General features: G+C 44.8%; 1 protein-coding gene across 2 annotated transcripts in view; it reads left to right on the top strand.

The window, feature by feature from the left end:
• Positions 1-24,033, top strand: part of LOC129842114 (voltage-dependent calcium channel subunit alpha-2/delta-2-like) — a 93,819-nt gene that overhangs the window by 58,437 nt on the left and 11,349 nt on the right. For both annotated transcript variants that reach the window (XM_055910520.1, XM_055910511.1), the window contains exons 8-30: positions 1,478-1,535; positions 1,627-1,677; positions 1,812-1,911; positions 4,238-4,399; positions 11,481-11,591; positions 11,888-11,966; positions 12,280-12,329; positions 12,779-12,868; positions 16,756-16,821; positions 16,922-16,996; positions 17,081-17,155; positions 17,457-17,528; positions 18,189-18,260; positions 18,467-18,528; positions 18,742-18,818; positions 18,945-19,005; positions 19,153-19,250; positions 19,426-19,516; positions 19,628-19,690; positions 19,932-20,035; positions 21,447-21,545; positions 23,381-23,472; positions 23,593-23,640. In XM_055910520.1, the coding sequence (XP_055766495.1) occupies positions 1,478-1,535; positions 1,627-1,677; positions 1,812-1,911; positions 4,238-4,399; positions 11,481-11,591; positions 11,888-11,966; positions 12,280-12,329; positions 12,779-12,868; positions 16,756-16,821; positions 16,922-16,996; positions 17,081-17,155; positions 17,457-17,528; positions 18,189-18,260; positions 18,467-18,528; positions 18,742-18,818; positions 18,945-19,005; positions 19,153-19,250; positions 19,426-19,516; positions 19,628-19,690; positions 19,932-20,035; positions 21,447-21,545; positions 23,381-23,472; positions 23,593-23,640 (1,856 nt within the window). The remainder of the gene's footprint in view (positions 1-1,477; positions 1,536-1,626; positions 1,678-1,811; positions 1,912-4,237; positions 4,400-11,480; positions 11,592-11,887; positions 11,967-12,279; positions 12,330-12,778; positions 12,869-16,755; positions 16,822-16,921; positions 16,997-17,080; positions 17,156-17,456; positions 17,529-18,188; positions 18,261-18,466; positions 18,529-18,741; positions 18,819-18,944; positions 19,006-19,152; positions 19,251-19,425; positions 19,517-19,627; positions 19,691-19,931; positions 20,036-21,446; positions 21,546-23,380; positions 23,473-23,592; positions 23,641-24,033) is intronic.

Raw genomic sequence — 24,033 nt, 5'->3', positions numbered from 1 at the left:
TGAGGGGGGGGTTCTGTCACGTTCCTGACCTGTTTTCTGTTGTTTTGTATGTGTGTGATGGTCAGGGCGTGAGTTTTGGGTGGGCAGTCTATGTTTTCTGTTTCTATGTTGGTTTTGGGTTGCCTGGTATGGCTCTTAATTAGAGGCTGGTGTTTTGCGTTTTCCTCTAATTGAGAGTCATATTAAGGTAGGTTGTTCTCACTGTTTGTTTGTGGGTGATTGTCACTGTGTCTGTGTTCGTTGCACCACACGGTACTGTCTCGTCTCGTTCTTTCGGTCGTTCCTGTTCATGTGTTCTTCGTTTCATGTAAGTTCGTAGTTTAGGTCTGTCTAGTTCGTTTTGTTATTTTGTATATTTAGTCAAGTGTATTTCGTGTCTGTCTTCGTCTTGCATTAAAGTCATTATGTATTCACAACCCGCTGTGCCTTGGTCTACTCACTCACCGAAAGAGAGCCGTTACAGGATGTCCTTATTACAGGAATATATGATGTCCTTATTACATGAATACATGATGTCTTTATTATAGCAATACAAGATGTTGTTATTACAGGAATACAGGATGTCCTTATTAGAATTATAGGATCTCTTTGGGCCTTTCCGTCACGACAATGCAATATACTGTAAAGCAATAAAAGTTTACTTAAATGTGAATGGTTATATGGTTATATGAATGGTTGGAAATATGCTGGGTTGTGAAACTCAACTGAATGTCAGCAAGTCGGCACAATTGAAGTGTTCTATAATAACCCCCCTCTGTCTCATATATCTGTGTCCCAAATGTCACCCTATTCCCTATTATAGTGCCTTATTTTTAATCAGGGCACCCATTCCCTTTATAGTGCACTATTTTTTACTAGGGCCCCTAGTAGTGCACTACAGTATATAGGGAATAGGGTACAATTTGGGATGGACTCACTGAGTTTCTAGCTATAAACCTGTTATTTATCTATCATTTCTGGGCAACAATGAAGTACCTCACTGTGATTTGTTTCAATTAAAATTGTCAAAAATACACTAAAATTGATTTCTGCCAAAGAACAATTTCTCAAGCTAGAATTTTGCTAGGACTGTCTGGGAGGGGTCTGAGTGGGGAGGTGAAAACTAGCTGTTACTGGCAGAGAGGTTTGGAACTCTCTTGGTCTACTAACTAATTTACTGCAAATAGCTCTTACGCGTTTTCATAATTTTCACAATGTCACAGTATTATTTCAACCTCATAGTGTGTAAATACTGTATATATAAAACACAGGAAAGTCAGGTTTTTGCACAGGTCCTTTAAGCATCTACTTCCTCAAAGAGGGCTTTCTTGAAGGTTACAAAAACTCAAAGGAAAGTAATACACAAAACCTATAAAATGTAAATACAGTATTAGCTCCATTGTCTTATATATATATATCATCGTCTGGTGGCATACTGGTAGGGGCAAATAAAAACTGCAAGTTACAATTCTATATGTTTTTATTGCCTTATCTGTAGCCACACCATGGAGGGCCCCTGATAAGATCGACCTTTATGATGTGAGGAGAAGGCCATGGTATGTGTTACCTATTCTGTTTTCTTTTAATAATTGATTTTGATTATGGTTGAAGAGTTCATTTTGAGAATTCTTCATTCTTTTTCATAAGGTACATCCAAGGGGCCTCATCCCCCAAAGACATGATCATACTCGTTGATGTGTGAGTGCTCTAATTTAAGTTCCAACAACTTAGTACCAAAATGACTGGTTACACTATAAGAGAGTGCAGTGCAGTGCAGTGCAGTGCAGTGCAGTGCGCGCGTCTCATGATACCTTTCCCCTGTCCCCCCTCAGGAGTGGCAGTGTGAGCGGCCTCACTTTGAAGCTGATCAAGTCATCAGTGATGGAGATGCTGGACACTCTGTCTGATGACGACTATGTCAACGTGGCCAGGGTGAGTGTGTTTGTGATAGTGTGGTAGTTACTGTAGTTACACCTGGGATTGACTTTTTTGTTGTTGTTGTAGAATTCTATTTCATACTATTTTCATAGACATCAGCATAAAACATGTTGCACAACCTTAACTTCTACTTCATCACAATCCCGGATCCGGGAGCACCCCCATCAGTAAAAAAGCTGACTAGCATAGCCTAGCATAGCGTCACAAGTAAACACTAGCATCATTAAATCACAAGTCCAAGACACCAGATGAAAGATACACATCTTGTGAATCCAGCCATCATTTCTGATTTTTTAAATGTTTTACAGGGAAGACACAATATGTATTTCTATTAGCTAACCACGATAGCAAAAGACCCAACTTTTTTCCCACCATTTTTTTCCTGCATAGGTAGCTATCACAATTTTGACCAAATAAAGATATAAATAGTCACTAACCAAGAAACAACTTCATCAGATGACAGTCGGATAACATATTTATTGTATAGCATATGTTTTGTTAGAAAAATGTGCATATTTCAGGTGTAAATCATAGTTTTACATTGCAGCCACCATCACAACTCTCACCAAAGCAACTAGAATAACTACAGAGACCATTTATGAAAAATACACAGCGTACAGCAAATGAAAGACAAAGATCTTGTGAATCCAGCCAATATTTCAGATTTTTTAAGTGTTTTACAGCGAAAACACAATATAGCATTATATTAGCTTACTACAATAGCCAACCACACAACAGCATTGATTCAAGCCAACAATAGCGATAACGAATAAACCAGCAAAAGATATTCATTTTTTCACTAACCTTCTCAAACTTCTTCAGATGACAGTCCTACAACATATTATTTACACAATACATATAGAGTTTGTTCGAAAATGTGCATATTTAGCGGCACAAATCGTGGTTATACAATGAGAATAGTAGCCAAGCTGCCAACAAAATGTCGGGAGAAATCTTGGGAGAGGCACCTAATCTAATCAGTAACTAATCATAAACTTGACAAATAAATACAGGTTGGACAGCAAATGAAAGATACATTAGTTCTTAATGCTGCCGCTGTGTTAGATTTTTTTAATTAACGTTACTACGACATACAGCGTGCGTTAAAGCGAGACCGCACCGAAATTAATGGCGGAATAGGAGTTTGACCTTTTTCAACAGAACAACGAATTAACATCATAAATACTTCTTACCTTTTGATGAGCTCCCATCAGAATCTTGGGCAAGTTGTCATTTGTCCAGAGGAATCGTTGCTCGGTTGTAGATTGTCGCCTTCAACTTTGGAATCAGCAGTAAACATTAGCCATGTGGCGAAGACGTGTCCAACTCACTATAACGCAGCACTAAGGTTTCGGGTCGAGAGCCAAAATCGCAATATACTGATATAAACTGATATAGCTTGGTTTAAAATAACAACATTATGATGTCTTTAACACCTATATCGAATAAAATCAGAGCCGGATATATCTAAGGCCTATAACGGGAGCTTTCCAGAACGCAATCCTGAGGTCTGTCTTGCGTCATGGCGAATGTTGAAAGACTGCACCCCACGTTCCAAGCCCATTTATATGGCCTCAGATCTGCCAAGCAACTCCATTCCAATTCTCACTATTTGCTGACATCTAGGGGAAGGAGTATGCAGTGCATCTCGACCAATAGAAGGCATGCAAATTAATAAACTGACCCAAGAACAGCCTGCCTGATTTCAGATTTCTCACTTCCTCACAGGAAAATTGCTCCAACTTGAGTTCTGTTTTACTCACAGATATAATTCAAACGGTTTTAGAAACTAGAGAGTGTTTTATATCCAATAGTAATAATAATATGCATATTGTACGAGCAGGAATTGAGTACGAGGCAGTTTAATTTGGGAACGAAATTTTTACAAAGTGAAAACAGCACCCCCTATTGAGAAAAGGTTTTAAACAACACAGCAATCACTCATATGAACGGTTATACATTTGTTCATAACCAATTTCCTCTTTCACTAACAGTCTTTATCTCTTGCTCTCTATCTAGCCTGCTCTCTCACTGTCTTTATCTCTTGCTGTCTATCTAGCCTGCTCTCTCACTGTCTTTATCTCTTGCTGTCTATCTAGCCTGCTCTCACTGTCTTTATCTCTTGCTGTCTATCTAGCCTGCTCTCTCACTGTCTTTATCTCTTGCTGTCTATCTAGCCTGCTCTCTCACTGTCTTTATCTCTTGCTGTAAATCTCGCCTGCTCTCTCACTGTCTATCTCTTGCTGTCAATCTAGCCTGCTCTGTCATTGTTCCTCAATCCCACTTCTGCTCTGTCATTCTCTTTCCTTTCTTGTTTCAGTTTAATGAAAAGGCCGAGGCAGTGGTCCCTTGCTTCAAACACCTGGTCCAGGCCAACGTTCGCAACAAGAAGATCTTCAAAGAGGCTGTAAAGCTCATGCAAGCTAAAGGCACCACAGACTACAAGTCTGGTTTCCACTTTGCCTTCAATCAGCTACTAAATGTAAATGACTTAAAGCTCAACACTCTGAACGACCGCATTCTGTACAAGTGATGGCCAATTCTTTAGGGCTCCTACTATGAAATAGACAAGGACATTTTCCAAAGAAAATGTGTGTGCTTGCTATTTTGTGCTTTGAGCAAGCACATGAAGGACATTTCATTACAGATAACAGGCCAACCAGCAGAACATTTAAGAGTGGCTCTCAATGACTCCGCGATGCATCGTGCCTAAGAACAGCCCATAGTCGTGGTATTTTGGCCATATACCACACTTCAACTGTACATCTGTCAAGGGTGTGCGCTACTGGTGTAGAAGTCAGGTGCAGGAGAGCAGAGAGTTGTGATCAGGCGCACACTTTATTAGGCAGAAGCAAACAACCGTAGGACGCAACTGCATCAAACAAACTTCCAGACAAAAGCGAAAGTGTAAAGCGCAACAAAGTCACAATGAAGCAAAAATGTTTAACAATAATAAACATACTACGGGTGAACACGGTACCCGGGAAAAAAACAGCCTGGCGCGTCACACAAAACACGTAACAAAGAACAATTCCACACAAAGACATGGGGGGAACAGAGGAATATACACTGCTCAAAAGAATAAAGGGAACACTAAAATAACACATCCTAGATCTGAATGAATGAAATATTCTTATTAAATACTTTTTTCTTTACATAGTTGAATGTGCTGACAACAAAATCACACAAAAATTATCAATGGAAATCAAATGTATCAACCCATGGAGGTCTGGATTTGGAGTCACACTCAAAATTAAAGTGGAAAACCACACTACAGGCTCATCCAACTTTGATGTAATGTCCTTAAAACAAGTCAAAATGAGGCTCAGTAGTGTGTGTGGCTTCCACGTGCCTGTATGACCTCCCTACAACGCCTGGGCATGCTCCTGATGAGGTGGCGGATGGTCTCCTGAGGGATCTCCTCCCAGACCTGGACTAAAGCATCCGCCAACTCCTGGACAGTCTGTGGTGCAACGTGGCGTTGGTGGATGGAGCGAGACATGATGTCCCAGATGTGCTCAATTGGATTCAGGTCTGGGGAACGGGCGGGCCAGTCCATAGCATCAATGGCTTCCTCTTGCAGGAACTGCTGACACACTCCAGCCGCATGAGGTCTAGCATTGTCTTGCATTAGGAGGAACCCAGGGCCAACCGCACCAGCATATGGTCTCACAAGGGGTCTGAGGATCTCATCTCGGTACCTAATGGCAGTCAGGCTACCTCTGGCGAGCACATGGAGGGCTGTGCGGCCCCCCAAAGAAATGCCACCCCACACCATGACTGACCCACCGCCAAACCGGTCATGCTGGAGGATGTTGCAGGCAGCAGAACGTTCTCCACGGCGTCTCCAGACGCTGTCACGTCTGTCACGTGCTCAGTGTGAACCTGCTTTCATCTGTGAAGAGCACAGGGCGCCAGTGGCGAATTTGCCAATCTTGGTGTTCTCTGGCAAATGCCAAACGTCCTGCACGGTGTTGGGCTGTAAGCACACCCCCAACCTGCGGACGTTGGGCCCTCATACCACCCTCATGGAGTCTGTTTCTGACCGTTTGAGCAGACACATGCACATTTGTGGCCTGCTGGAGGTCATTTTGCAGGGCTCTGGCAGTGCTCCTCCTACTCCTCCTTGCACAAAGGCGGAGGTAGCGGTCCTGCTGCTGGGTTGTTGCCCTCCTACGGCCTCCTCCACGTCTCCTGATGTACTGGCCTGTCTCCTGGTAGTGCCTCCATGCTCTGGACACTACGCTGACAGACACAGCAAACCTTCTTGCCACAGCTCGCATTGATGTGCCATCCTGGATGAGCTGCACTACCTGAGCCACTTGTGTGGGTTGTAGACTCCGTCTCATGCTACCACTAGAGTGAGAGCACCGCCAGCATTCAAAAGTGACCAAAACATCAGCCAGGAAGCATAGGAATGCCTCGAATCCAGGATGGAACTGACAGAGTACACTCGATGTCCAGAGGGGGCGGAGGAACCTCCCGCACCTCAGACTCCTGGAGTGGACCAACCACCACCGGCCTGTGGAGAGACACATGGAACGAGGGGTTAATACGGTAATCGGGGGGAGCTGTAACCTGTAACACACCTCGTTCACTCTCCTCAGGACTTTGAATGGCCCCGCAAACCGCGGACCCAGCTTTCGGGACCCAGCTTTTTTTTGGTCTGACTCTGATACCACGGCGCCAAAACCCGGCTGGTACCCCAATATGCACTGAAAGGGGGAGAGATAGTGGAGGAGTGGCGGAGCGAGTTCTGCGCCATCTCGGCCCAGGACACGAACGCCGCTTACCCCCCCAGCCGGTTCTGGCAATAAGACTGCAGAAACCTGCTCACATCCTGGTTCACTCTCTCCACCTGCCCATTACTCTCGGGGTGAAAACCTGAGGTGAGGCTGCTCGAGACCCCCAGACGTTCTATGAACGCCCTCCAGACTCTCGATGTGAACTGGGAACCTCGATCAGACACTATATCCCCAGGCACCCCGTAGTGCCAGAAGACGTGTGTAAACAAGGCCTCTGCAGTCTGTAGGGCCGTAGGGAGACCGGGCAGACGGAGGAGGCGACAGAACTTAAAGAAACTATCCACAACGACCAGGATCATGGTGTTTCCCTGTGAGGGAGGAAGATCGGTCAGAAAATCCACCGACAGGTGTGACCAAGGCCGTTGTGGAACGGGTAAGGGATGTAGCTTAACTCTGGGCAGGTGTCTAGGAGCCTTACACTGGGCGCACACTGAGCAGGTGGAAACATAAACCCTCACGTCCTTGGCCAAGGTAGGCCACCAGTACTTTCCACTCAGACAGCGCACGGTCCGACCGATCCCCGGATGACCAGAGGGTGACGTGTGGGCCCAATAGATCAACTGGTCACGGACAGGAGACAGAACGTACAGACGCCCGATGGGACACTGGAGGGGAGCGGGCTCTGTATTTAACGCCTGCTCAATGTCCGTGTCCAGCTCCCACACGACCGGCGCTACCAGGCAGGAGGCCAGGAGTATGGGAGTCTGATCCATGGGCCTCTCCTCTGTGTCATACAGCCGGGACAGTGCATCTGTCTTAACATTTTTGGAACCTGGTCTGTAGGAGAGGGTAAACACAAAACAGGTAAAAAAAACATGGCCCACCCTGCCTGACGAGAATTCAGTCTCCTCGCTGCCCGGATGTACTCCAGGTTGCAGTGGTCAGTCCAGATGAGGAAATGTTGTTTAGCCCCCTCAAGCCAATGTCTCCACGCCTTCAAAGCTTTAACCACAGCCAACAACTCTCGGGATGAGCTTCTTCGGGAAGAAAGCACAGGGGCGGAGCTTCGGTGGCGTACCCTAGCGCTGAGAGACCACGGCTCCTATCCCAGCCTGGGACGCGTCCACCTCCACTATGAACGCCAAAGAGGGATCCGGATGGGCCAGCACGGGAGCCGAGGTAAACAGAGCCCTTAGGTGCCCAAAAGCCCTGTCCGCCTCAGCCGACCACTGCAAACGTACATGACCCCCCTTCAGCAGTGAGGTAATGGGAGCAGCCACCTAGCCAAAACCCCGGATAAATCTTCGGTAGTAATTGGCAAACCATAAAAACCGCTGCACCTCCTTTACCGTGGTGGGAGTCGGCCAATTACGCACGGCTGAAATGCGGTCACTCTCCATCTCCACCCCTGATGTGGAAATGCGATACCCTAGGAAGGAGATGGCCTGCTGAAAGAACAGGCATTTCTCAGCCTTGACGTACAGGTCATGCTCCAACAGTCGTCCAAGTACCCTGCGCACCAAGGACACATGCTCGGCGCGTGTAGCGGAGTATATCAGAATGTCATCGATCTACACCCTGCCCGTGCAGGTCCCTGAAAATCTTGTCTACAAAGGATTGGAAGACTGATGGAGCATTCCTCAACCCGTACGGCATGAGGAGGTACTCATAATGACCTGAGGTGGTACTAAACGATTTAAAGACATATGTCTCCATAGCCGCCGTCTCCGCTTGCGACAGGGGATACACGTGACTCCTGGGAAGTGTAGCGTCTACCAGGAGATTTATCGCACAATCCCCCCCATCGATGGGGTGGTAATTGAGTCGCCTTCTTTTTGGGGAAGGCGAGAGCCAAATCGGCTTATTCTGGGGGGGTGGGCACAGTGGAGACCTGGTCTGGACTTTCTACCGTGGTAGCACCAACGGAAACCCCTACACACTTCCCTGAGCACTCTCGCGACCACCCCGTGAGAGCCCTCTGTTGCCATGAAATGGTGGGGTCATGACGAGCCAACCAGGGACGGCCTAGTACCACGGGAAACGCAGGAGAGTCAATGAGAAAGAGACTGATTCTCTCCTCGTGACCCTCCTAAACTAAGGGCGAACACTCTGTCGATAAAATTCCCAGCCGCGCCTGATCGACAAGCGCCTTATGCTGGGAATGCGGTGAATGCGGGGAAAACTCAGGAAAACAAACATTAACAAACAGGTGGACAGCAGAGGACTCTGGATGAGAGGGGTGCAAACTCACCTGGGGTGACGCCAGAGAGCCCTGCCTGCTGCCTCGACTCCCAGAGGGACCAACCCTGCACCGACCGGCAGTGTGCCCTCTGCGGCCACAGATAGTGCACGTGAAGGCCCCTCCTCCAGCCTCCCTAAGCGCAGCCCCTCCCAGCTCCATTGGCACCGGAGCGGTGTTGCTGGAAGATGGAACCGACAGAGCCCTCTCTGGACGTCCGCGGGTAACCACCAGGTTATCCAACCGAATGGACAGATCCACCAGTTGGTCAAAGGTGATGGTGGCATCCCTGCAGGCCAACTTCCAACAGACGTCCTCGCGCAGGCTGCATCTGTAGTGGTCGATAAGGGCCCTGTCGTTCCATCCTGCTCCGGCAGGCCAAGGTCCAAAATTCCAGGGCGAACTCCTGGGCGCTCCTCGTCCCTGCCTCAGGTGGAAGAGCCGTTCCCCCGCCGCTCTACCCTCGGGCGGATGGTCGAAGACTGGATGAACTCCTCAAAGTGGTCCAACACCGTATCTCCTTCTCCCCACACGGCGTTTGCCCACTCTAGAGCTCTCCCCGAGAGGCACGAGACGAGGGCGGACAACCTCTCTCTTCCCGAAGGAGCTGGATGAACGGTGGCCAGCTGGAGCGGCGATGGATAGAAGGCCGGTGACGTCGACCGCCGAACGACGCCCGAACAAGGAGGGGAGCCGACTTCCAGCGGAAGTCATGACAACATCACATGCGATTTGTAATAAGACTTTGCAATTAATATGATCAAAGTTTATTAAACTGAATATCCGAAATTACTGAATACCATTTAACATTATAGTAAAAACATTTGCAATCAAGTATTATTTAATAACTGTAAAATTAATGGATTCACATACTTAAGTTACAAGGCAATACTGACATTAACAAAACCTAATTCTAGGCATATAGATCCCAAGGTTAACTTACAAGACAGAGCATGACCAAAGAGATGCCTACTAGACAAGGGGCCTAGAAGCCTAGGAAATGAGAATTGATCATACAACTTTCCTCTATAGACTGGAAACAGGATAAGAGAGAGGACAAAGGCATTTAATTCCATCCATAACATCTGAAGGTGTAACTCTTTTAACCCACAACCAACCACCATTGACCAATCAAACGATACCAAGTTTAGCGTAACCTGACCAACAAGCCCAATCTCCACAGGGTGTGACAGCATAGATTCTAAAGGCTTGTGTGGGGGAGGAGACCAATTCCAGAGACGACCATCAAACTCTTTGCATAGAGTCATTTAGAGTTCACCCTGTATAGATACAAGTTACTACAGTGACCATACATCCATATAGATAGCATCAGAGTTATCCTCAGTGAACACGTTTCAGATAGATACCAAACATGGATACTATAATATTATTATATCACACATTCAATAGTCAGTCCTCTGTATACTGTAACAGAGAGTATAACATTTTGGCTCCTCATAAGGAAAATGGCTGTCTAGTCCTTAGGCATTGTCCTTTGTGCTTTCCTTCTGTTCATGGCCATTTGCCATGCGGACCCAGAGGTGAAGGCATTGACCTTTGTGCTTTCCTTGGATTCCTGGCCATTTGCCATGCGGACCCAGAGGTTATAGAGAGCACATATATTAGGGCAGAGCCTACAGTGGTAAGAAAGATAGCTGTAATGACGTCTGTTTGTAGCTGGTGTGGAGGAGTCAGGCGCAGGACAGCAGATATGAGTAATAAACGTAATTTACTCAAAAATGTCACAAATACAACGCAATAATGCGAGCCCATAATAACGGACCGTATTACATACAGACAATCACTCACAAACAAACATGGGGAACAGAGGGTTAAATAATTAACAAGTAATTGGGTGAGTGAAACAAGGTGTGTAAGACAAAGACAAAACAAATGGAAAATGAAAAGTGGATCGGTGATGGCTAGAAGGCCGGTGACGTCGACCGCCGCCCGAACAAGGAGAGGGACCGACTTCGGCGGAAGTCGTGACAATAGCAAACTAAATATGTAAAAACTAGCTAACATAAAAGAAATGACAGTGTAAAAATGATAGTTATACAAAGTCAAAGATATGAACTGTAACTCAGTAAAATCATTGAAATTGTTGCATGTTGCATTTCTACTTTTGTTCAGTATAGTTGTTTAAGGTCTTACAAAGACAGAGTGCAGTAACTGCATTTTATGGGTCATAGGTCAAATCAGTGGTCATGGTTGATATGCATAACACATTACTTCATTATAAGATAATATATCAGTGCATTATCACATCTTCCTACAACATGCTGAATTTGAATACACTTTAAGCCATTTTTCTCAGTTTCACTGTTTGCGTCGTTACTGCTCTTTGCCTTTGTAGGGCATCATAGTGAAAGCCATATTAGGGGAGCAGCTCATCTTATTCCCTATATAGTGCACTACATTTTACCAGATCCCTATTTTTAAATAGGGTGCCCTTTGGGACATAGCCACTGTTCCCCTCTTGCCTGCTTAATTCGTCACACACTTACAGTCTGTATTAATCATTCACTTGCTGTGTTTTGATTAATGTTAACACACACTCTTTCTGTTTCTCTTTCTAGAAGACCAATGTCCCGCGAGCTCACTGCAATAAAATAATCATGCTGTTCACTGATGGAGGAGAGGATCGAGCTCAGGACATCTTTGAGCAGTACAACTGGCCCAACAAAACGGTCCGTTTCTCAGAAACTAAACACACACACAAAACACATAAGCTGACATTTCAATCACTATTTCATTGGTAACTTCATTCTTCCTTATTCATTGATGATTTCATTCTTAGAATCCATAAATGCGTCACTAGGGTTTAAAAAATTCCTCCTGCTTATTTCCTCCTGATTACAGGAATCTTCCAAATGGGATTTCTGGTCAAAGGATACCACAATGGATATCACAGTTGGCCGTGTATCTCTGTGTTAATGTCCCAGAATAAAGATGAATGGGTTCTTTGAATTCTCTTTCTCCTAAGGTGCGGGTCTTTACATTCTCTGTGGGGCAGCACAACTATGATGTCACACCCTTGCAATGGATAGCGTGTGCCAATAAAGGTGAGTGGGATCTGTGCAGGGGCTATTTTTCCTAACCAGCATCAGTGAAGATCCCTCTTGTCCAAAACTAGATGCAGTAGGGGGTTGTAACAAAATGGCCGTTTTAATTTCCTTGTGCCCTAATAAACATGACACTTGTCTGCTTAAGAGAAGTTACTGTAGTCTTTCAGTTTATAACCCCTAGCCTAGTTTATAAGCGCCTGATACACAACCTCCATCTTTACTCTCCCTCATCTGTGCCATAATTGTGAGCTCTGTTTCTCATCCTATCTCTCTTTTTATTTCCCCCCCCCTCTCTCTGCTCTCGCTCTAGGTTTCTATTTTGAGATCCGCTCCATCTGTGCCATAAGGATTAACACCCAGGTGGGTTTGTCTAGTGCCTCTTACACAGCTGATCCTGGGTCAGCCAGTTCTCCTCCTGGCACTGCTTCCTGGAATCGTTGTTGTTTATCGGAGACTGACTCTAATGTAGCGTATATATTATTACCCTGAGGTTATTACTGTGAAGTGTTTTTCACTTACAGCTGGATGACAGGCAAAGATATAAAGTTGGACAAACTTTACTGAGCATCTTTCCATCAGCAACAGCACATAATCATGTGAATTTTTTTTCAGCTTCCTGTGTGACATCAGCATGAGTGCGTCCCTATTTTCTACATAGTACACTACTTTTAACCATATCCCTGTGTTCAAAGTAGTGCACTATAACGGGAATACAGTGCCATTTGGGACACAAGCTACAGAATGTGTAACATCAGTATTGCTACACAGTTGATGCCTGACTGTTTGCTATTCCTGTGTGTTGTTACCAGGAGTACCTGGATGTGCTGGGCCGCCCCATGGTCCTGGCAGGCAGCCGTGCCAAGCAGGTTCAGTGGACCAATGTCTATCAGGATGCCTTGGTGAGGTCACCTAGCTCAGAACATTCAGCTATACCTAATCTATAGTCTGAATGCCTGTCTGTTTGTGCTATCATGCCAACTTCATTGCAGTCAGTCGCTGTTTGGTATGACATTGAGTGACAAAGAGTTGGCATGATAGCACAAACAGACTGGCACTCATGCTAATTCATCTACATTGGACTTAAAGAGCGACTGCACTTCCTGCTTTGGCCAAATTCTTTATCAATGCTCATTAAGAAATGCTAGTGGCCATGACTGAAGGCAAACAAGAGTTGTCTTGGGGGTGTGGTTTGAGGTGGGTCTTTCTTTGGGTTTGTCTTTGCCAGTCAATCAAAACAAACAAGGAAAGTAGCTAGCCATTTCGAGTTGAAACATTGAAAGCAAGCTGGCAACATGCATCAAACATGTCATCAAGTTTGCTTGGTTATGAGCTAGCTAGCTAATGTTAGCTAACAGGGATAAAACCTTCAGGTTCAACGATAGCTATGCAAATCTTTCTCTGACATTACACATAAGCGAGAGGCTATGTATTTATCTAGTTACATCACAGTATCACAGCCTAGTATCATAGCATGTTTGACGGTTGACAGCCCAAGAAAAAACTAGTTGGATGTAATCCATATCCTGGCCATCTGCCCAAGATTGTTGAACAACTTTCTGGAAGCCCATGTTCTCTAGAGCAGCTACTAACCACACGTCTTGTCTGGGGATGAGGTTCCAGTGGGCGAGTTCGTTTTGCGCAGTGCTGGAAAAATTAGGCTACCCAATTTTTACACATGAGTAAAAGCAAAGATACCTTGATAGAAAATGACTCAAGTAAAAGTGAAAGTCACACAGCAAAATACTACTTGAGGAAAAGTCTAAAAGTAATAGGTTTTAAATATACTTAAATATAAAAAGTAAATGTCATTGCTAAAATATAAAATGTATCAAAAGTCAAAGTAAAAGTAGAAATAATTTCACATTCTTTATATTAAGAAAACCAGACGGGACCATTTTCTTGTTTTGTTTTTTTAATTTACGGATAGCCAGGGGCACACTCAGACATCATTTACAGATGAAGCCTTTTTGTTTAGTGAGATCACCAGATTAGAGGCAGTAGGCATGACCAGGGATGTGCTCTTGATTAGTGTGTGAATTGGACCATTTTCCTGTCCTGCTAAGCATTTGAAATGTAATAAGTACTTTTGGGTGTCAGGGAAAATATATGGAGAAAAAAGTACAGTCGTGGCCAAAAGTTTTGAGAATGACACAAATATTAATTTTCACAAAGTCTGCTGCCTCAGTTTGTATGATGGCAATTTGCATATACTCCAGAATGTTATGAAGAGTGATCAGATGAATTGCAATTAATTGCAAAGTCCTTTGCCATGCAAATTAACTGAATCCCAAAAAAGCATTTCCACTGCTTTTCAGCCCTGCCACAAAAGGACCAGCTGACATCATGTCAGTGATTCTCTCGTTAACACAGGCGTGAGTGTTGACGAGGACAAGGCTGAAGATCACTCTGTCATGCTGATTGAGTTCGAATAACAGACTGGAAGCTTCAAAAGGAGGGTGGTGCTTGGAATCATTGTTCTTCCTCTGTCAACCATGGTTACTTGCAAGGAAACACGTGCCATCATTATTGCTTTGCACAAAAATGGCTTCAAAGGCAAGGATATTGCTGCCAGTAAGATTGCACCTAAATCAACCATTTATCAGATCAACAAGAACTTCAAGGAGAGCGGTTCAATTGTTGTGAAGAAGGCTTCAGGGTGCCCAAGAAAGTCCAGCAAGCGCCAGGACCGTCTCCTAAAGTTGATTCAGCTGCGGGATCGGGGCACCACCAGTACATCTGCACGCACAGTGAGGCGAAGACTTTTGGAGGATGGCCTGGTGTCAAGAAGGGCAGCAAAGAAGCCACTTCTCTCCAGGAAAAACATCAGGGACAGACTGATATTCTGCAAAAGGTACAGGGATTGGACTGCTGAGGACTGGGGTAAAGTCATTTTCTCTGATGAATCCCCTTTCCGATTGTTTGGGGCATCCGGAGAAAAGCTTGTCCGGAGAAGACAAGGTGAGCGCTACCATCAGTCCTGTGTCATGCCAACAGTAAAGCATCCTGAGACCATTCATGTGTGGGGATGCTTCTCAGCCAAGGGAGTGGGCTCACTCACAATTCTGCCTAAGAACACAGCCATGAATAAAGAATGGTACCAACACATCCTCCGAGAGCAACTTCTCCCAACCATCCAGGAACAGTTTGGTGACGAACAATGCCTTTTCCAGTATGATGGAGCACCTTGCCATAAGGCAAAAGTGATAACTAAGTGGCTCGGGGAACAAAACATCGATATTTTGGGTCCATGGCCAGGAAACTCCCCAACCTTAATCCCATTGAGAACTTGTGGTCAATCCTCAAGAGGCGGGTGGACAAACAAAAGCCCACAAATTCTGACAAACTCCAAGCATTGATTATGCAAGAATGGCCTGCCATCAGTCAGGATGTGGCCCAGAAGTTAATTGACAGCATGCCAGGGCGGATTGCAGAGGTCTTGAAAAAGAAGGGTCGACACTGCAAAAATTTACTCTGCATCAACTTCATGTAATTGTCAATAAAAGCCTTTGACACTTATGAAATGCTTGTAATTATACTTCAGTATTCCATAGTAACATCTGACAAAAATATCTAAAGACACTGAAGCAGAAAACTTTGTGGAAATTAATATTTGTGTCATTCTCAAAACTTTTGGCCACGACTTTACATTTGTTTCTTTAGGAATGTAGTGCATTAAAAGTAAAAGTTGTCAAAAATATAAATAGTAAAGTACAGATTGCCCCAAAAAAGACTTAAGTAGTACTTTAAATTATTTTTCCTTAAGTACTTTACACCACTGGTTTTGAGTGCCCCGGTTGGGTGGGGTTTGCTCAGTTTCGACCATTCCATTGGTCCTCCTAAGGAGAGTTCTCCGTCCACCCAGGGCAACGGGCCATGCAAAGCGAACTTGCCCTGTCTTTTCCACTAAAATATGGTGGCACCAAGTGGTAATAGGCAAAAGGGGGCATGAAATGTTGACATAATTATAATACAAACCAAACCCTTAAGTAAGTAATGACGCAGTCACTTACCAAACTCAAATTTGGACGAGACTGAATTCATGACCAAAATTATCCTATTTACACCTTGTAGTCAATTTTGACAATTCATGTTTCTGACTCATATTGATGCCACATAGGCTGTTTAAAACCAGAGAAGTCGGTCCTAAGGGCAGTTGACCGTACAGTATATACACATAGTCCACTGACAGAGACATACCATTGAGTGCTGTCACTCCTGCTTCCGCTGTTCCCCCCTGGTACTCGAGGTCGCCATGCTCCTCAGCATTGCGCACTCCTGCCATCATCATTACACACACCTGCCTTCCCCCCATCACGCGCATCAGCGATTATTGGACTCACCTGGACTCAATCACCTTTGTCATTACCTTCCCTATATCTGTCTGGTTCCCCGCTCTGTTCCCTGCTCTGTTCCCTGCTTCTGCATTGATTGTCATACGTCCTTGTTTACCCGTGTGCTAATGCTGTTCCTGTCTTGTTCTATGTCTGTTCCCGATTAAATGTTTGACTCCCCGTACCTGCTTCTCATCTCCGGCATCGACCCTTACAAGTGCTCTGAAGGTGGATGATAATATATTCACATCTGATTTCTAAGTTCCATAAGCATTACAATCTCCTGTAATCATATAGTGAGGTGCCATTGCTCAATGTAGACACATTGGGGCGGTTTCCTAGACACAGATTAAGCCTAGGCCTGGATTATGATGTCTTCTGTTGGTAGTGTGGGGGAGGACTATTAGGGAAAACACTTAACGTTTTGTTCTTCTGTTTGTCTTGTTTCTTTATAGGGTCTGGGACTGGTTTTTACTGGAACCATGCCTGTTTTTAATCTCACCGTGGATGGAAACTCACAGGTGCAGTCATTTAAAACAGTTCACGTTGACCTAATGGATAATCTTTCTTTAATGAATCCCAATTTCTTGAGGTTTCGTTTACTGGTTGTTTTCTCCACAGAATCAGCTCATATTAGGTGTCATGGGGGTGGACGTGCATCTGGACGAAATCAAAAAGCTGACACCACGATACAACGTCAGTATACCGCATCATATCTTACTTCACACATGCTTGCATGCACACAAGTAATAATTTATTCTCTGCTTCGTAACTTTGCAGCTTGGAGCCAATGGGTACATATACGCCATCGACCCAAATGGATACCTTCTCCTGCATCCAAACCTTCACCCAAAGGTTATGTATAATTTATTCCCCCACTGAAAGATCACTGTGCAGTTTATAGGGAGCATTGTAAATAGATTGTAGATTGTACATTTTGATTTGATACAAAGTGAATGTGGTTGGATGTAGGTTAGATATAGAACCTAGTGTGTACTGCTTATTGCATGTCATTCCAATTAGCTAAGATAAGACTGCCACTGCATGTATTAAACTGAACATAGAATACAACTGAGATGTATTCAACTGAATGTGTTACTGTAAAACATGGGAATGATGTGATATCCCTAATGTGACTGGTGCTTTTCCGCAACAGCTGCTCGACCTACCAGAGCCTGTAACACTTGACTTCCTGGATGCTGAGGTGGAGGACAGCTCCAAACAGGAAGTGAGTATAATAACATGCACTGTGCCATAAACTATATACACTGAGTATACAAAACATTAAGAACACCTGGGCCCAGATTCACAAAACACTTCTTATGCAAGAACTTAAGAAGCTTCGTAATAAAAAAAATAAGAAGTTCATAAGATCAATTCCTCAACAATATTTTAAGATCGAATGATTTTCTTACGAACGTCTCAAATATCTTCTTACGAATCTTCTTAAGATGTGTGTTGCTAGGCAACCAATTTAGCCAGCTATCTAGCTAGGAATGGCAATCATGTTAGCATATTTCCTACTGAGATTACTGTTCTAAAACATGCTCTTGGGTTAGACCATGGAGATGCGACAGCGTATTTTTATATATTTATTTATTTCACCTTTATTTAACCAGGTAGACTAGTTGAGAACAAGTTCTCATTTACAACTGTGACCTGGCCAAGATAAAGCAAAGCAGTTCGACACATACAGCAACACAGAGTTACACATGTAATAAACAAACATAGAGTCAATAATACAGTAGAAAAAGTCTATATACAGTGTGTGCAAATGAGGTAGGATAAGGGAGGTAAGGCAATAAATAGGCCATGGTGGCGAAGTAATTACAATATAGCAATTAAACACTGAACACTGCGTAGGTAACATACTATCTCTACATTCCAGATCCGCAAACATATGATTGATGGCAGACCGGGTGACATGCAGATTAAGACGCTTGTAAAATCAATTGATGAGGCAAGTGTGTGTATGTGTGTGTGTGTATTTGTTAATTACTTCACACCTAGGCAATATATCAGGTATACTTTACTTCACATACTTAATTCACAGTAATGACTTTGTCAACCCCAGTAAGCCAACAGCCATGGTCATGGACGGTTGATCAACACACTTACGTGAGAGCAAACCTATTTTAATATGTGGCTTTTCCCCCTTCATTGCAGCGATACATAGATGAGGGAGTTCGGAGTTACACCTGGACACCCATCAATGGTACAGACTACAGGTGAGAAGGCAGGAGATGGAGGTGTGGGTTGAAGGGTAGAGGTTTAGTTCTGGTAACCATAGCAATAGGATATGAACTGCTGAAGATGACAGGGTTGAGAGTGTAGGTGGACGGACTCTATATCTAGCAGCTTAATGGCGGTAGTGTCTTCTATTGAGCCTCAGACTTTGATTAATTCCCTCTGTTTTCTGTTGGGGATGCTGCCACTTGTAGTCTGGGCCTGGTACTGCCGCCCTACAGTGAATACTACATCCAGGCAGACCTGAGTGATGTGATGCTGCAGCTCCAGTGTGAGTACCACTGCCCACCCAGAGAGCCGCTGTCTCCCTTTAGCTCTGGTCCAGGGCGTTATGTGCGGCTTGATGACACTGATCCCGATGACATGGGCGGTTGATAACTTTTTCTCTCCGTTGCAGATCTGCAATCTTTGCTGCCCAGCTCCTTTGAATCAGGGGGACACGTGTTCCTGGCTCCCAGGTACAGAGATCTGTGTGTGTGTGTGTGTGTGTGTGTGTGTGTGTGTGTGTGTGTGTGTGTGTGTGTGTGTGTGTGTGTGTGTGTGTGTGTGTGTGTGTGTGTGTGTGTGTGTGTGATCTCATCTCTGTCTAACCATTCTTATTTTAGGGAATACTGCAAGCGTCTGCACATCTCTGACAACAACACACAGTTCCTGGAGAACTTCCTGTCTCTCATGGTGGAGATCACACCAGAATCTGAAGACTGTGAGTTTCTCTTCTTTATGTCAATGAGTTTGTAGAGTGGTTAGGGCCATGCCATTCACCATACTACACCAGCTTTGAACTGCTGAAGATGACATGGAATTGTGCAAAAAGCAAATTTTTCACCTATGATATTTTATAAAGACTGACGGGTTACATTCACTGTGTGTGTTCACAGGTGATCAAGGCCTCATTCACAACCTGATCTTGGATTCTGGAATCATCTGGCAGCTAGCATCTAGAGTGTGGAAGAACAAGGATATCCAAACGTGAGTGAACTCAACAAATAATTACCCTATATCATTGATATTAAAACCAATTCATTTGAATAATAACAATATGTGAAACGTCTGAGTGAATTAAATTCCTTTTTGCTTCAGGTATGGTTTTCTGGCATTATTTGCAGCCACAGACGGAGGTGTAACCCGGGTCTTCCCCAACTCGTGAGTGTGTCTTTGAGTAGTTACAGATATCACTCTGACTAATAAAATGTACTGTTTGTTTGTTTGTTAATAATTGCATGCCTTTCCTGTCTGTGAGCATTATGGCAGTTGAATGTGAGTATGCTTGAATACTTAGGCATTGCTCAAGCAATACTGCTTGAATACTTATGTATTACTCAAGCAATACTGCTTGAATACTCAACCAATACTGCTTGAATGTGAGTTGTCTTGTGCTTTCAAGGGCTGCTGAGTCGTGGGATGAGGACCCTGAGCCCTTCAACTCCAACTACTACCGCCGCAGCCTTGACAACAAGGGCTATATGTTCAGAGCTCCACCCAGAGCCTGTGAGTAACACACACTGATATATACGCTACATGGCTAAAAGTATGAGGAAACTCCTTCAAATTAGTGAATTTGGCTGACAGGTGTATACATCTGAGCTCACAGCCATGCAATCTCCATAGACAAACAATGGCAGTAGAATGGCCTGTACTGAAGAGCTCAGTGACTTTCAACGTGGCACCGTCATAGGATGCCACATTTCCAACAAGTCAGTTCATAAAATGTCTGCCCTGCTAGAGCTGCCTCGGTAAACTGTAAATGCTGTTATTGTGAAGTGGAAATGTCTAGGAGCAACAACGGCTCAGCCGCGAGGTGGTAGGCCACACAAGCTCACAGAACGGGACCGCCGAGTCCTGAAGCGAGTAGCACATAAAAATTGTCTGTGCCCGGTTGCAACACTCATTACAGTGTTCCAAACTGCCTCTGGAAGCAACGTCAGCACAAGAACTGTTGGGAGCTTCATGAAATGGGTTTTCATGACTGAGCAGCTGCACACAAGCCTAAGATCACCATGCGCAATGCCATGCATCTGGAATGGTGTAAAGGTCGCCGCCATTGGACTCTGGAGCAGTGGAAACACGTTCTCTGGAGTGATGAATCACGCTTCATCTGGCAGTTTGACAGATTAATCTGGGTTTGTCAGATGCCAGGAGAATGCTACCTGCCCGAATGCATAGTGCCACATGTAAAGTTTGGTGGAGGAGGAATAATGGTCTGGGGCTGCTTTTCATAGTTTGGGCTAGCCCCCTTAGTTCCATTGAAGGGAAATATTAACGCTACAGCAAACAATGACATTCTAGAGGATTCTGTGCTTCCAACTTTGTGGCAACAGTTTGGGGGCAGGCCCTTTCATGTTTTAGCATGACAATGCCCGTGTGCACAAACCGATGTCCATACAGAAATGGTTTGTCGACATCGGTATGGAAGAACATAACTGGTCTGCACAGAGCCCTGACCTCAACCCCATCTAATACCTTTGGGATGAATTGGAAACCCGACTGCGAGCCAGGCCTAATCGCCCAACATCAGTGCCCGACCTCACTAATGCTCCTGTGGCTGAATGGAAGCAAATCCCTGCAGCAATGTTCCAAGATCTAGTGGAAGCCTTCCCAGGAAGGTGGAGGCTGTTATAGCAGCAAAGGCGGGACCAACTCCATATTAATGCCCATGATTTTGGAATGAGATGTTTGACGAGCAGGTGTCCACATACTTTTGACCATGTAGTGTATATGACCTTGGAGATAAAAGACAGGTTTTTAGATAGCAAACAGGTTGTAGGCATTTAAATACACTTCACTCATATAACATGAAAATACGTGATTCACACATTTTGTTTTTAACCTGTCAGGCTAACACAGATCAATCACTGCTTTCTGTTTGCATGAACTTTGACCCTGTTAAACTTTGTCATAGCCATGGATGATCCGGTGACTTCGGAGAACGGCACCATCGGAATCCTGGTCAGCACTGCCGTGGAAGTCAACCTGGGAGGCAAGAACCTGAAACCGGCAGGTAAAGCTGTTTTGGTTATGAATAAAGTAATTGGAGGAGGTGTTATCTTTTAATGTCAATGTTCCCTAGCGTTGCAAAATCCCAGGAACAAAATTCCCAGGAAATCTGGAATCCTCCAACCAGGATTTTTGGAAAACCTGGGAATTTAGGGAAAGTTACTGGAATTTTGCAACTCTAATGGCCTTAGATCCTGGTTGCTTTATCCTGCTCCATCTTCTTAAAGTAGAAGTTCACCCAAAATCCCAAAACACCCAAGTGATTCCATAAATTGAAACTAGTTCATTGGATGTTGCCCTCTCCCCCTCCCCCCTGTAGTGCTGCTGTACTGCTGTACTGAAACAGCTGAAAAAATGGTCATGTTACTCGTGACGTTGCTGGATGCAGGCTTCTCTCTTATCCGTTGCCAGTGTGGGCAACTGTTTTGTTTTATTGAAAGCGTATGGCCGAACTAGCTATTTTTGTCAAAAGTACTATCGGTTTTGAGTCAGGGAATGTGTACTTTTCCATCTAAAACATTTGCTATTATTTTATCTAATTATTTTATGAAGGCGACTGCCACAGCAGCGGAGATGAGTAACAACTGCGCATGTGCGCCCTCGTGGGGAAGGGCCCTGCTACGAAGGAACGTCACGATATGCCTTTATATGGCGCTTGATGTCACAGATTCATTTTTTGGGGGCGGGAGACGGCGCTAGTGCGAAAGTTGATGGAGCATATCGCAGGTAAAATTAGTTACACAAAATGGAAAAGAGATGGCAGCTAGAGGAAGCTGGTGTTCGGTCGAGTGTTGCCAACTTAGCGACTTTGTCGCTATACTTAGCGAGTATTCAGACCCCTCTAGTGACACATTGTCAAAAAAGTGACTAGCGACAAATCTAGCGACTTTTTCTGGTGTTATTGGAGACTTTGAGACTCTGACATGAAAGCACATATCGTTCTTACTCTTCTCAATGAGCAGCAGGTGCTGCCGTGGGCCCCACCCTGTCCCAAAACACTCACAGGCGGCCCATTCCTCGCGCAGCAGTCCCTCCCAGCTGCAGTCAGAGCAGGAGATGTTCACACCTCCACGTCCAGACTGCAAATGAATCGCGCATGCGGGAAGCCGCCGCTGGCTGATCCCACCCTGGCTTACATTCAGGGCGTATGTAAAATGTTCTTTGTGTAACATAAATAAATCACTGCACAAAAATAAATCACTACATTTGACTCACACAGCCTCAGTCACTTACTCACCTTGTCCACTGTGTGTGTGCCTCTCTGTGACATAAGCTAAACATCTAGCTGGTTAGCTCATCATGTCTCAGTCTAAACTGTACACTCAAAAATATAGAAAGGAGTGGGAATCAAACCCTGAATTCAAAGGCTGGTTGAAGCCGTTTATTGGAGATGATACACGGGCATACTGCCTGTATTGTAAGGCTGATTTTTACGCCAAGGTTTGGCCCGGCAGGGATATCCTTGTCTCATCGCGCACTAGCGACCCCTGTGGCAGGCCGGGTGCAGTGCAGGCCGCGAGCTTGGGCTCGAACGACAAATCGAGCCTGGGCTCGAACCCAGAATCTCTGGTTGCACAGCTAGCAATGCAGTGCTTTAGACCACTGCGCCACCCGGGAGGCCCCAACCGATAGTACTTTGACAAAAATAACTAATTCGGCTGTACGCTTTCAATAAAACAATGAATTTATCCACACTTTGCGGATTTATGAATCATGAATTCACTGGCAACGGGAGCAGAGCAAGGCCTCCTCCTTTAGTGGGCTATCTCTTACTCTTCTGTTATCTCTATCTTTCATGGTCTGGTCTCATGGTTTTGTTTGAACTCTCCTTCTGACCAGTTGTGGGGGTGAAGCTAGACTTGGAAGCATGGGTAGACAAGTTCAAGATCTTAGCCAGCAACGTGTCTGACAGTCGTCAGGGCTCGCAAAAGGTACCGTATGAAAGGCTGGGTAAAAAAATTATCAGTCCTCTATGTGACTGCTGTCAAGTGACTTGAACAGATCCAGTCTAACGTTATTATGTCATGATGACTCTGATTTCCTTTGTACAGTGTGGGCCGTCCAGAAGTTGTGAGATGGACTGCGAAGTCAACACTGACGTAAGAATTCATCTCCTATCACACAGGTGTCAAACTCATTCCACGGGGGGCCGAGTGTCTGCGGGTTTTCGCTCCTCCCTTGTACTTGATTGATGAATTAACATCACTAATTAGTTAGGAACTCCCCACACCTGGTTGTCTAGGGCTTTATTGAAAGGAAAAACCAAAAACCTGCAGACACTAGGCCCTCCGTGGAATGAGTTTGACACCCCTGTCCTATCACATAGCCCTACCCCAGGAAGAGTAGCTGCTGCTTTTGCAACAGCTAATGGGGATCCTAATACAAATACCAAATACCAAAATTGTACAAACTGCTGTCACAGTACCCAACCAGACACAACCCACACACACATACAGTTTGACTAGTTCATGTCAACCAAGTGTCTGGGGAAT

The sequence above is a fragment of the Salvelinus fontinalis genome, chromosome 3 (genome assembly GCF_029448725.1).
Source record: "Salvelinus fontinalis isolate EN_2023a chromosome 3, ASM2944872v1, whole genome shotgun sequence".
NCBI lineage: Eukaryota > Metazoa > Chordata > Actinopteri > Salmoniformes > Salmonidae > Salvelinus > Salvelinus fontinalis.
The sequence above is the reverse complement of the archived record's forward strand: the minus strand, read 5'-3'. Positions and strand labels throughout refer to the sequence as shown.